This window comes from Schistocerca nitens, chromosome 8, assembly GCF_023898315.1.
Source record: "Schistocerca nitens isolate TAMUIC-IGC-003100 chromosome 8, iqSchNite1.1, whole genome shotgun sequence".
Taxonomy (NCBI): domain Eukaryota; kingdom Metazoa; phylum Arthropoda; class Insecta; order Orthoptera; family Acrididae; genus Schistocerca; species Schistocerca nitens.
Genome location: NC_064621.1, coordinates 442,495,434 through 442,509,595, shown reverse-complemented (window position 1 = coordinate 442,509,595; position 14,162 = coordinate 442,495,434). Strand labels below are relative to the sequence as shown.

General features: G+C 39.1%; 1 protein-coding gene across 3 annotated transcripts in view; it reads right to left on the bottom strand.

The window, feature by feature from the left end:
* LOC126198446 (DENN domain-containing protein Crag) overlaps positions 1–8,480 on the bottom strand; it is a 345,330-nt gene extending 336,850 nt beyond the window's left edge. For 2 of the 3 annotated variants that reach the window (XM_049934769.1, XM_049934771.1), the window contains exon 1: positions 7,684–8,479. In XM_049934769.1, the coding sequence (XP_049790726.1) occupies positions 7,684–7,885 (202 nt within the window). In that variant the 5' untranslated portion in view covers positions 7,886–8,479. Of the gene's footprint in view, positions 1–7,683 lie in introns of all 3 variants that reach the window. The other variant, XM_049934770.1, reaches the window with a different exon arrangement.
* Positions 8,481–14,162: the final 5,682 nt, after the last annotated feature.

The window sequence follows — 14,162 nt, the reverse complement described above, 5'->3', positions numbered from 1 at the left end:
TGGCTCCCCTGTGATCAGGGGAAGTTGGCTGACTTTGTGCTGCTCTGGAATATGTATGCTCATTGCTTGCCTTATCTAAGGAGCTGTATTGTGTGGCATAACAAGTAGCTGCTGTTAATATAATGTTGGTCCATGTGTAGTGTTGTGTCTAGTTACTGCTATTATTATTTACTGAAGTGAGTGAAGGGGCTGTACCCAGTTCTTTTACCTGCTCTCCACCATCTCTCACGTTGTTCTACCTGCTCTCCATCATCTCTCATGCCACTTCTACAGTACATTAAACCATTACATGTTTGTTTCTTTTCTAAGTCATAAGCTGGTAGCTCTGGTAAGAGGAGGCAGGGCTTGTCTCAGAAGTCAATGTGCTACACGCCGATCGCAAGATTCTGTTTGTGCTGTAATCCACACAGGTACCAACCAAACGTGTGCAATCAGTAGAACATTTCAACTGATGAGGTTTCTCAGAAATAAAAACAAAATGCATAGCGAGTAAACACATACTGCAACTGGAGTTGCACAACATGCAAAAACATAAATTCAGCAAATTAGGAAAACAAAACAATCCATAAAATTTAGCGAATTTCTACAACAAAATGGAAAGAAGTCAGTCAAAAAGGTTAAGAAACCCTTTAAACTGTAGGAAGGAAACAGCTACTGCATTTGAAAATCCACAATATAGAAATGCAGTGCCATGTAAGAAAGTTCATCGATACTCTGCACAAAATAACCATTAATACCCAAGTTAGTGATATGGTGTCCGCCCCCGGTAGCTGAGTGGTCAGCGCGACGGACTGTCAATCCTAAGGGCCCGGGTTCGATTCCCGGCTGGGTCGGAGATTTTCTCCGCTCAGGGACTGGGTGTTGTGTTGTCCTAATCATCATCATTTCATCCCCATCGACGCGCAAGTCGCCGAAGTGGCGTCAAATCAAAAGACTTGCACCAGGCGAGCGGTCTACCCGACGGGAGGCCCTCGTCACACGACATTTCATTTCATTTCATTTCAGTGGTATGGTGAAGTCAGGAAAAAGAGTTGTTGAAGATGCAAGAAACTGCACAATTGAGATTTTGTCATCTGTTTATAACTGATACAAACAATGCGGCACATAATGTAGTTGATATTTGTATTGGAGATTTCACAAATTTTCTGGAAGAAAAAAAAAAAACTCAAAATATTTTTGATGCTATCACTGGCATGATTTAATTTACAACATATGAGCCCACAAAAAATAAGGAAACAACCACAAGAATTAAAATACACATATATATCTATCTATCTAAAAACAAAGATGATGTGACTTACCAAACGAAAGCGCTGGCAAGTCAATAGACACACAAACTAACACAAACATACACACAAAATTCTAGCTTTCGCAACCAACGGTTGCTTCGTCAGGAAAGAGGGAAGGAGAGGGAAAGACGAAAAGATGTGGGTTTTAAGGGAGAGGGTAAGGAGTCATTCCAATCCCGGGAGTGGAAAGACTTACCTTGGGGGGAGAAAAGGACAGGTATACACTCGCACACACACACATATCCATCCGCACATACACAGACACAAGCAGACATTTGTAAAGGCAAAGAGTTATGTGTGTGTGTGTGTGTGTGTGTGTGTGTGTGTGATATATGAGGGTTATCTGGATACTTCCAACTAACACCAACCTGTCAGAACTCCGGAGATGGGAACTTGCCCTTCAGTATATCCTCTCTTCTCGTTACCCACCAATCCTCAACCTCCGCTAATTTCAAGTTGCCGCCGCTCATAACTCACCTGTCTTTAAACAACATCTTTGCCTCTCTACTTCCGCCTCAACTGACATCTCTGCCCAAACTCTTTGCCTTTACAAATGTCTGCTTGTGTCTGTATATGTGTGGATCGATATGTGTGTAAGTGCGAGTGTATACCCGTCCTTTTTTCCCCCTAAGGTAAGTCTTTCCACTCCCAGGATTGGAATGACTCCTTACCCTCTCCCTTAAAACCCACATCCTTTCGTCTTTCCCTCTCCTTCCCTCTTTCCTGATGAAGCAACCATTGGTTGCGAAAGCTACAATTTTGTGTGTATGTTTGTGTTTGTTTGTGTGTCTATTGACCTGCCAGCGCTTTCGTTTGGTAAGTCACATCTTCTTTGTTTTTAGATATATTTTTCCTACGTGGAATGTTTCCCTCTATTATACATATATATAATTCTTTTCTGAATTGCGCTAGTGGGAACTTTCCCTGCAATACAGCCTACATTCCCATAACCGTCCTGGCCTCAACATTCATTAATAGTGAGAAACATTCCACGCGGGAATAGGAACAGAGAAAAGGGGATAGATGGGAGGGGACAATGACTAATGAATGTTGAGGCCAGGACGGTTATGGGAATGTAGGCCGTATTGCAGGGAAAGTTCCCACTAGCGCAATTCAGAAAAGCTGGTGTTGGAGGGAAGGATCCGTATGGCACAGGTTGTGAAGCAGTCAGTGAAATGAAGGATGTCATGTTTGGCAGCGTGCTCAGCAACAGGATAGTCCACTTGCTTCTTGGTCACAGTTTGTCAGTTGCCATTCATTCATGCAGACAGACAGCTTGTTGGTTGTCGTGCCCACATAGAATGAAGTACAGTGGTTGCAGCTTAGCTTGTAGATCACATGACCGGTTTCACAGGTAGCCCTGCCTTTGATGAGATAGGTGATGTTTGTGATTGGACTAGAATAGGTGGTGGCGGGAGAATGTATGGGACAGGTCTTGCACCTATGTCTATTACAGGGGTATGAGACATGAGATAAGGGGGTTGAGAGCAGGGGTTGTATAGGGTTGGACAAGTATATTGTATAAGTTATGTGGATGGCGGACTACTACTGTGGTAGGGATGGGAAGGATAGTGGACAGGACACTTCTCATTTCAGGGCACAAGGAGAGATAGTCAAAACTCTCACGGAGGATGTAATTTAGTTGCTCCAGTCCTGGATCATACTGAGTTACACAGGGAATGCGCCACTGTGGCTGGACGGTGGGACTTTGGAGGTGGTGGGAGACTGAAAAGATAAGGCAGGGGAAATTTGTTTTTGTACGAGGTTGGGAGGATAATTATGATTTGTGTTTGTATGCTGTTTACTAAGCCATTTGGAAATTGTTTGTGACAGTTGATAGGCCATGAGTGAGTCATCGAATGCCCCGGTGTTTTCATTGAACTCTGGGGCTACCTCTGAGGCCTCACATGTGGTAGCCATTTGTGTTTTGCTGATGTTCAATGTGAACGAGTGGCAAGCTGAATTTCAGATAGACACAAGAGTGAATAAGCCTCATTAATTTGGATACATAGAGGATCTTGTGGTGCCCAGAAATGAATTGGATACTTCATCAGGATGTGTCTTACAGTAAACAGTGCATTCTCTTGCAAGAGCAATTCTCCATGTCTGAGGCTTACAAGAATGTGGAATGGCACCTTACATTGTTTGTGGTCAACTCACCATTGGCGCAAAATATCTTTGGGCTCAACGCCTTTACCATTTTCAGCTTTCAGGTCATGGACAAAGTGCATTTAGTGTCTCAGTCCAACCCTGTGACGGATTTGAACTTCTTACTTGGTGCTATAGTCCATTGTTCGACAGTATCTTTGGTACCGCAGAAAATTTCAAGACGTGTTTCTCTTAAGCTGTTGGCAGTCCCAAAATTGTCACCTCCACCCCATTCCATTCGCCATGCACAACAAGGTAAAGACTGACTTTTTCCTTTGACAGGACAAGGATGTCATTTCTCCTACTTCACTGAGACAGTGGACCACTCCTATGGTGGTAATTCAGAAGCCTGACAGCACCGTGTGCCTTTGCGCAATTTTAAACAGACGGTCAATGCACGATGTGTCGCAGATTCTTATTTGAATCCATGGCAGGCAGACTTGTTGGTGAATTTATCAGGGGGAGGGCTTACCTGCTGTTGCCATTGGATGCAGTTTCTTGGACTTTCTTGGTCCTCAAGACACCCTTCGCACTTTATCAGTTTAATAGCTTGTCTTTTAGAATCTTGTCTGCATTGGGAATTTAACAATGATATTTGAAACTGTTGGTTCAAGACATTCCCTATTGCGTCAATTCCCTTAATGACACCTGGGTCATGGGGCCTAATCGGGAAGAGCATTTATGGAAACAACAGCTGGTTTTCCAACACCTCCTGGATAATGGCCTTTAATGAAAGCTGGAAAAGTGCTATTGTTCTACCCAGAAAAGCATTTATTTATTTATTGTTTGAGTCATGTGCTCAGTAAAGACGGTCTCATCCCAATGGAAGGCCCCTTTCAAGGCCATTGTCAACCTACCAGTGCCCAAGAACCTGAAGGAGACACGGTCGTTTTTTGCTAATATTTCATATTATGCTCAGTTCACTCCCCATGCCAGCTTCTTAACCGGCCTCACCAGAAGGGCGTTAAGTTTATCTGGTCTGCAGATTGTAAACTGGCTTTTCAGTTTCTCAAGAAGCATAAGTGCTCTGCTCCCTGCCTGACTTCTTTTACACCAGATAAGCCTTTGACTCTGGTCTGTGATGCATCCCAGTGTGGCACTGGTTCTGTCCTGCCCATCAGAACTGAGACGGCACTGTACAGTCCATTGCTTACGCTTTGAAGACACTATCTGCCTCACAACAAAACTACTCACTGGTGGAAAAGGAGGCACTACCTATTATTATCGGGGTCAAAAAGTTCCACATCTTGCTGTATGGGGCGAGATTCCTTCTCATCACTGACCACAAGCCGTTGGTTTCCTTATTTGGCCCTCATTCCAAACTGCTGGATAGGACTGCCCATTGGTTGCAGCAGTGGCCCTCCCTCTCAGTAAGTATTCTTATGACATTTGGTAATGCTTCAAATTCTCATGCATTTCTTCATGCTCCACTGACCAGCATGCCAATGCTGATCCATATTTGCAGCTAAGGGTGGGACCTGGTCCAGAGTTGGAGTGGCAAGAAGCTCTTGTGTTCACACCAGATGTGGCTTTGCGGCAAACCTTGTTGGATTTTCTGTCGACAGCATGAGAGGTCGTGACCGCCATGGCTGCTGACTCGCTCTTCTGGAAAATCATTCCAGCGGTCCTGGTGGGTGGGCTGGAGTGCGTCTCTTCAAGTGTGGCTCCAGCATGGCATATATTTTTTCTCCTCTATACTTCATTCAAAGGTGTCCAGGGATGATTGCCAGTGCCAACAAGTGATTACCCCCCAGTGTTGTGTCCTTGCATTTGCAGTTGTTGCATGCATTGCACTGGGGTATTGCATTGGTGTGATGTCACAACTACTGGCAAAAAAATCGACAGTGATATGGACATTTATTTCTTGTGGGTGATGGCTTAAACAGTTTTGCTATTAGACCTATATAGGTTTAGTGGATATGGACCTCCATTCTATGTATGGTACTTTTTATAAGGTTCCAGTGACAAACTGAACAGTACTACAGTCTGAGATCAAGGTTAGGGTCAAGGGTGATAGTTTGGATGAGAGTTGGGGAAGCCAACAAACGAGTCACAACAAAAAGCTGTTTTTGTCAATTTTTATGGTGACAGAATAAGCTATAGCATAGTCCACAGCTTAGGATTGCTTGTCAGGTGATGATTTGGTTTGGAATTATTGAAACCAACAAATGTGCCATGGCTACCTTTCATTTTATATATAGGCCTACTACATACTCAATAGTTACATTAACGTGTGTGATCAAAACCCCAGTTTTCCCCACAGTGTTCTGTTGTTTTTAAGTTTTAAATATATCAGACAACATTAACAACAAGAACCCCATTAGTTTGTTGGATTTTATTTTGTTAATGTTTTTGTACTGTTAGTGATGTCAACCTCTGACCATTTCTTAAAGCTTGTATCACAGTCACTTTAATGAGGTCATCGGTTGATTGGCATGGTATTGCATTGTTAACTAATCTCTGAAACAGATTAATCACTTGCAACATTCATTGTTACAATAAGTATATTTGAGATAATCATCATATATGACACTGAATAATAAAAGAGATGTGGATCATGGCTCACTAGTTGCTGCATCATTTATTTCAACTGTTTTTCAAGGAAATCTGTTTCATGTAAAGTATATATTAGTAGTAGTAAATATTTATTTCAATATACCTTAACTACAGTACACTAATATACAGTTTTTAGTATATAACCATAATATTTGTGCGTTGCTTTCATTGATGATTATTTAATGATACAGATTACCCTTAGTGATATGTATCTGAAAGTGTCAGCGTAGAATATGATTCCAGTATAGTCAAGAATCTAACAAAGAAAGCAGCCTTTTGTTCAGTAAGAGTTACGTACTTGCCCTATCTTGCATGTTTCATAATTTATGGTCAGTGTTATTGTTATTACCATCATTGTTGTTGTTTTTGTCATCAACTTTGGTCTGAAGACTGGTTTAACGCAGCGCTCAATGCTATTCTGTCCTAGCCAAGTCCTTATTTGTGCATAACTACTGCGACCTACATCCATTTGAACCTACCTGTACTGCCATCAAGCCTTTATCTCCCTTTATGATTTGTACCCCTCAACACTTCTTCAGTTAACTATTTATCAATGTTATGATTCTTTAGTATGACTATGATACAAATTTCATTTCTCCCTGATTTGACTCAGTACCTCTCCATTATTTACATCATCTAACCATTTAATCTTAGGCTTTCTTCTGTAGAAACACATTTCAAAAGCTTCTATCATCTTTTTGTTCTTTGCCAATGCATCTCTGAATGTTCTGTTGACAGTTATATAGGTCTATTTTCTGTCAGTGTAATAAAATGTGTGTGTTGCTTCAGTCATCATTTTATTAAAAACTAATGTAAAGCAATATCAGTGAATATAGTAAGGAATATAATATACAAAACATATCACTTGTCTATCCCCTTATACTTTTTTAAAAAAAATTGTACATTGTAAGTTGATTTATTTCCACAAATAAGTCTACTCCTATAGTGACCCCTATTCAGTTATAAATCTTGCAATTGTGTAAGCCAATCGATGAGTGCATTGCGCCAACAAAGTTTCACATACTTGTTATAACAGGAACATGTCATATTCTGCAATACAAGAAATCAAATCATAACAGCGACTGGATTGTGAGTACAGTGTGTTCAAAGACAGTTTCAACTATTACTCAAGAATGGAAAAAGAACAACTTACTAACAAGGATGCTGAGGAGTCAAATGCAGTGGTTTCTCAAAACAGAATCTGTCGGATAACCCACAAAATTGTTGTAAAGTTTTTCTCAATTAATAATTGAGCTAGGGCCTATATTGTAAATCAGAAAGTCCCTACAACCACAGTTTATAGAAGAGAGTGGAGAGGCCAATTGTACTATCTCATACAAACCTGTTAAAGATCTGTTATTGTAGTTGTTTACAATAGCTTTCAGGGGTCAATACATGTGGAATCACGTACGTACCCTCTATCAAATTTACGGTTATTAATTTGCAATATTTATTAATTTCAGGAGTGTATGAAATACTTGTTGTTGGTTCTAGGGGGCCTTGATAGGTATTTGCTTCAATATCTCAAACAACTATCGTACATATCTCAAGTACAGAGCGTTGTCTTGGCAATGTTTGTTATCAGATGCCTTTCAAAAGCATAAAAAAGGTGCACCTGGAAGGATGATTCCATTCCTTTCCTTTACAAATCTAATGTTAAGTTTAGTTTACAAGCCAATTTGTAAGTTACCTGTTGGTGTTCTGCTCAGGACAGTATATTCTGGTGGCACACTTTCTCCAAGGGTTGGAAAATATACAGTGATATCTGTTATTGGTGGCTGATTGTAGTTCGATTTCAGATGTGCACTGTCATGAGAAAATTCCTCCAATGGCTCAGGATTTTCAGGTAACCCGGCTACCACGAAGTAATCGGCAATTCTTTTCTCATCCATCGTTATTCAATAAAACAATAAACTTAAGTACAACACTGATTTAAACGTTCCGTACAGCAGGAAAAAAACACTTATCACATATGAGTTTTTTAGAAGCATAACTTCAGGCACTTGATTATCATAGTTTTTTGAGTGGGAACACACAAACAAACGGCACGGACTATAAAAGTTAATTTACACCTTTCCTTTGCGCACAAACGTTACGCCATGGTTATAACTTCAACGAAAACACATTCGAGTGTGGAGGTTATGTCATCTCTTCCTTCCTTGTCTCGTAAATTTACGCATGATAGTTCTCCGTTCCTGCTTTTGCGCGCTGCTGACAAATCCAGCGCTTCGTGTGTACGAACTACATGTGCATTGCATGCGTCAATTAACGAAGAACATCGGCGATTCTATTTTCTTCACTCATCCACAAAACATCACAAACTAATGAAATCCACGGTATAACATGATAGTCGTGCATTTTGTTATTTTTTTTCAACGCTGTACAACGACGCCGATCTCATGTCATCCCACAATTATTGTGTTGACGAAACATCAACTGTCGCAGTAACTTCTTGCGCTTCAGCAAAATGATTTCATCTCTGCCACTGCTGCCATGTTGACTTCACCAAGGTCGTGACAAGCGAATGAGTCAATAGCCGCTAAATTTAAAATTCGTTTTCCCTACACTGAGTCTCAGCGCTTGTTTTCACCGTAAGGTAACAGCTGCAAACAACCAAACATACTTATTGAGAGGTGAGGACACGCAACATGGCACCAAACATGGTCACAGTTTTAAACTACAGAAAATGACTGTAAGAATAATAATAAGAGAATAAAGTAGTAGTCGGTCTCATGGTAAACAGCTATTGAGCATTCTTACTGTGCCAAGTGAGTACTGGTACGTCTATCCCATCAATATGTGGTACACATCAGGGAAAACGTTACTATGTATTTCACCAATAATTCTACACATAATCACGGAACAGCATTTACCCACGGAAACAAACAAAAAACCCAAAATAATATATCAGGTAGCAAAAATGAATAACAAATCGCCAAAGGAAATGAAAGAGACTATTAAAATTCATCCGTTTAAAAAGGTAGCCAAACTATTCTGTATACTGAATCCGCAAACTAAGTTGACACTCAGCGCTGTGGATGTTGGGGCGACCATAAAGGCATGTACAGTCGCTCCCATCAGACAACACGCCGAGTGCCAACTTTGTTTGCTCGTATAATAAGCAATGCATACTACGCAATTCTACTATTACTATACTGCTACGTGTACTAATTAAAGATTACTAAGAGGACTCAAGAGTAGCGGGTAGTAATGAGAGTTGATAACTACAACACGCCGTTGCATTTCAGTACATGATCGCACTTGCTACTTTGACATGAAAATCGTGTATCAATATGTAACATTCATGATAATTGTGTCTTGTCATTCTCCTGTGTTCAACATCTCACTCATCATGCGAGAAGATGCCCCAGTTTTCCATATGGACTGAGGAGCATAGTTCCATATGTGCAGGCATGAGTCAACTTTGTGAAGGGTTGGTGGTGGAAAGGGGGGGGGGGGGCACTTAAGCACCTTAACAGTCCAAGAATCGCCATTGAGTGTCCTTTAATGCAAAGTATGCTGTATATAATGAGTTGGCTGGAACAAATTATCCACACCTACATCTATAGTATGCAAACCACCATGAGGTGCATGGCAGAGGGTACGTTCCACTGTACCAGTTATTAGGATTTCTTCCTGTTCCGTTCATGTATGGAGCATGGGAAGAATGATTGTATGAATGCCTCTTTGCATGCAGTAATTATTCTAATCTCATCCTCACATCCCTTATGTGAGCAATACATAGGGAAATATAGTAAATTCCTAGAGTCAGCAGTAAAAGCTGGTTCTTGAAACTTTGTTAATACACTTTCTCAATGCAGTTTACACCTGTGTTCAAGACTCTTCCAGTTCAGTTCTTTCAGTATCTCTTTTTTTATTTATTTTTATTTGGTATGCGTATTCCATAGATCCATACATGCGAGTGATTCGCCTGGATGTGGAATGTGTCAATACAATTGTACAAATACAATTAATGCTGCAGAATAGTAATATAATACAATGATATAGATATTATAAGTATCTCATTTACAAGCTGCCATTGAACTAGTATAGCAATTCTCAATATAACATTATAACATTAACACTGTGACATTAACATAATATTGTATCATCCATCTAATAACTAAGAGACTAAATACATCTATTATTAAGGGAGGGCATTACTTCTGGAAAATAATTCATCTAACGAGTACAGTGGATGGTCGAGCAGGTATTTTTTTAACATACCTTTGAACAGCGTTTCATTTTCTATTGTACATTTAATATAATTAGGCAATGCATTAAAAGTCTTTATAGCAGCATACTTTACTCCCTTCTGTACAAGTGTTAAATTTTTTAGTTCAACATGTAGATCATCTTTACCTCTAGTATTGTAGTTATGATATGAACAATTGGTTTCATACTGAGCATAGTCTTTATTAACTACATTCATCAGAGAGTATATGTACTGACATGTTGTGGTCAGAATACCTAACTGTGGAAAAAGTTATCTACATGAGGTTCATGGAGGAACCCCACACATGATTCTGACTGCTCTCTTCTGAGCAGTTAAGATTTTTTTTGAGGCTGGTGAATTACCCCAGAATATTATTCCGTAACTCATTAATGAGTGAAAGTACCCAAAGTAAGATGATTTTAAAATGTTGATGTCCCCAAAATGAGTAATTATTCTTAGAGCAAAAGTTGCTGATGAAAGCCTTTTTAGAGTAAGGGACACATGCTGTTCCCAGTTGAGCCTACTGTCAATGTGAACCCCCAGGAATTTAGTGGATTGCACCTGTTCTAGTTCCTGGTTGTCATGAGCAATTACTATATTTTCTAGAGTTTTATTTTTTGTGTGGAACTGTATAAAATTAGTTTTTTTAATATTAACTGAAAGAGAATTAATTGAAAACCAAGCTGTAACTTCTCTGAGTATATCATTAACATCAGTCTCCAGATCAGCAGTAGACTTACCATCTACGACAATGCTTGTATCATCAGCAAACATTGTGAATTCACAATTTTTACTAATGGACAGGGGTAAATCATTAACATATATTAAAAACAGCAAGGGTCCAAGGACAGATCCCTGGGGAACTCCATGCTGAATTTTGCCCCATTCAGAATCCACTAGATTAGGAGATCCTTTGTTGCAGCCATTTAGAACCACCTTTTGTTTCCTGTCTTCAAGATATGATTTTAGCCAGTTACCTATAGGCCCTTTGCTTCCGTAATGATAGGCCTTCTCCAAGAGTATCTTGTGGTTTACACAATCAAAGGCCTTGGAAATGTCACAGAAGACACCAACTGGTGACTTCTTACTATTAATAGACTCCAAGACATCATTTGTGAGTGAATATATGGCACTCTCTGTGGAAACGCCTTTTTGAAAACCAAACTGTCTATGGTTAGTAATATTAAGTTTATCTAGATGTGCCATAATCCTGTTATACACTGCCTTTTCAAGAACCTTTGAAAATGTTGTTAAGAGAGAGACAGGATGATAATTTTTTACATCTGTAGCATCGCCAGACTTGAAAAGAGGTCTCACAATGGCATATTTCATTCTCTCTGGAACAACTCCCTCATAAAGAGATGTGTTGCAAATGTGAGCAAGTACTACACTTACATCATTACTGCAGGCTTTCAACAGTTTATTAGAGATGTTATCTATACCTGAAGATCCTTTACTTTTCAATGAGTGAATTATTTTTTTTATTTCATTAACAGTTATGGGTGTTACATTTATATCATTAAAACATTGTGGGAGGTTAAGTTTCAGAATATCTAAAGCTTCCCCAAGGGCACCACTGCAACCTATTTGAGAGGTGACACTTAGAAAGTGGTTGTTAAATGTGTCTGCTATCTGTTTACTATCAGTTATTTCCAAATCGTTAATTTTTAGGACAGCAGTTTTTTCATTGTCAGATGGTGCAGTACCTGTTTCCCTCTTTATTACATTCCAAATTGTTCTGATTTTATTGTTTGAACAGTTAATTTCAGATTGCATGCACATACTTTTAGATTTTTTAATGACTTTAGTTAAGATTTTGCAGTATGTCCTATAATATTTCATCTGCAGGGGATTATTGGATTGTCTAGATATTATATACAGTTCCCTTTTTCTCTGGCATGATATTTTTATGCCCTTGGTGAGCCATGGTTTTTTGCTTGATTGCCTGTTCTGTAGTCTACAGACCTTTTTTGGAAAGACATTTTCAAATATACCTGATAATTTATCAGTAAATAAATTATATTTTGTATTAACATCATTTGCAAGATAAACATACCTCCAGTCAGTCTCCCGAATGCATAATTTGAATTTTTGGATATTTTCCTCATTCATGTTTCTAATGGTTTTCCACTGTGCACTAGCTTTGTTCTGATTTGTATTAAAGTTGTCAATTGTATGTATTTGCCCATCATGATCAGAGAGACCATTTATGACTTTTTCAACTTTGATGTGATTAGTTTTACTCATATCTACAAAGATATTGTCTATTAGAGTGCTGGAAGTGGCAGTAGTTCTTGTGGGAAAACTGACAGTGGAGACAAGATTGTAGGTATGTATTAAATTTGCAAACTCTGTCTTAGAAGATGAGCTTTCTAGGAAATCTATATTAAAATCTCCAGTCACTATAATGTCCCTATTTTTTCTTGTTAGATACAATAGCACAGAATCTAATTGTTTCATGAATACTTTAAAATTACCAGATGGAGCCCTGTATACTGCTACGATTACCAGTTTCTTGTTAGCTTCTACTATTTCTGTGACACATGCCTCAAAGTCTTTCTCTACACAATATTTCTCTACATCTATTGTATTAAAGGACAGGCTATTTTTCACATAAATAACTGCCCCACCTTTGCACATTTGCTTTCTACAAAATGAGGTAGCTAAAACATAGTTTGGTATATTGAGCATTTTGATGCCAAAAGTGATATGGTGTTCTGTCAGACAGAGAATATGAGCACAATTTGCGCCTGTTGGTTCATCAATATTTACAATAAATTGGTCTAACTTACAGAGCAGGCTTTGAATATTTTGGTGAAAAATTTTGAGCTTATTTTTAATTACATGATTGGTTGTGGTGCTGCCATTGTTGGGACTGAGTTTTATTTCTTTTGACATACCAGTATTACAGGAACAGTTTTCTGTGATACTCTACCACTGATCAAACAAACGTGTGACCATTCATGCTGCCCTTCTCTGTATATGTTTTACATCCCCTGTTACTCCTATCTGGTATGGTTCCCACACACTTGAGCAATATTCTAGGACTGGTCGCACAAGTGATTTGTAAGCCAATCTCTTTGCAGACTGATTGTGCTTTCCCAGTATTCTTTCAATGAACTGAAGTCTACCACCTGCTGTATCTACACCTGAATCTATGTGATCATTCCATTTCATATCCCTACATAGTGTTACACCCAGATGTTTGTATGAGTTGGCTGATTTCAACAGTGACTCACTGATATTACAGTCATAGAATACTACGTTTTTTTGTTTTGTGAAGGGCATGGTTTTACATTTCTGAACATTTGAAGCAAGTTGCCAATCTTTGCACCACTTTGAAAGCTTATCAAGATCTGACTGAATATTTACACAGCTTCATTCAGGCAGTACTCATCATAGATAACTGCTTCATCTGCAAAAAGTCTGAGGTTATTATTAATATTGTCTGCAAGGTCATTGATGTACAACATGAACAGCAAGGTTCCCAACACACTTCCCTGGGACACATGCGAAATTACTTCTACATCTGATGATGACTCTACATCCAAGTTAACATGCTGCGTCCTCCTCACCTAAAAGTCCTCAATCGAGTCACAAATTTCACTTGATACCCCTTACGATCATTCTTTTGACAATAAGCTTAGGTGTGGTACTGAGTTAAACACTTTTCAGAAATCAAGAAACCCTACGTCTATTTGGCTGCCTTGATCCAAAGCTTTCAGTATGTTATGTGAGAAAAGTGTGGGTGGGGTTTCGAATGTTCTGTGTTTTCAAAATCCATGCTGGTTGGCATTGAGAAGATATTTCTCTTCAAGATAGCCTCTTTATGTTTGAGCTCAGACTATCTTCTAAGATTCTACAACAAATCGATGTCAAGAATACTGGATGGTAGTTTTGAGGATCGCTTCTACTACCCTTCTTGTATATGGGTGTGACCTGTGCTTTTTTCC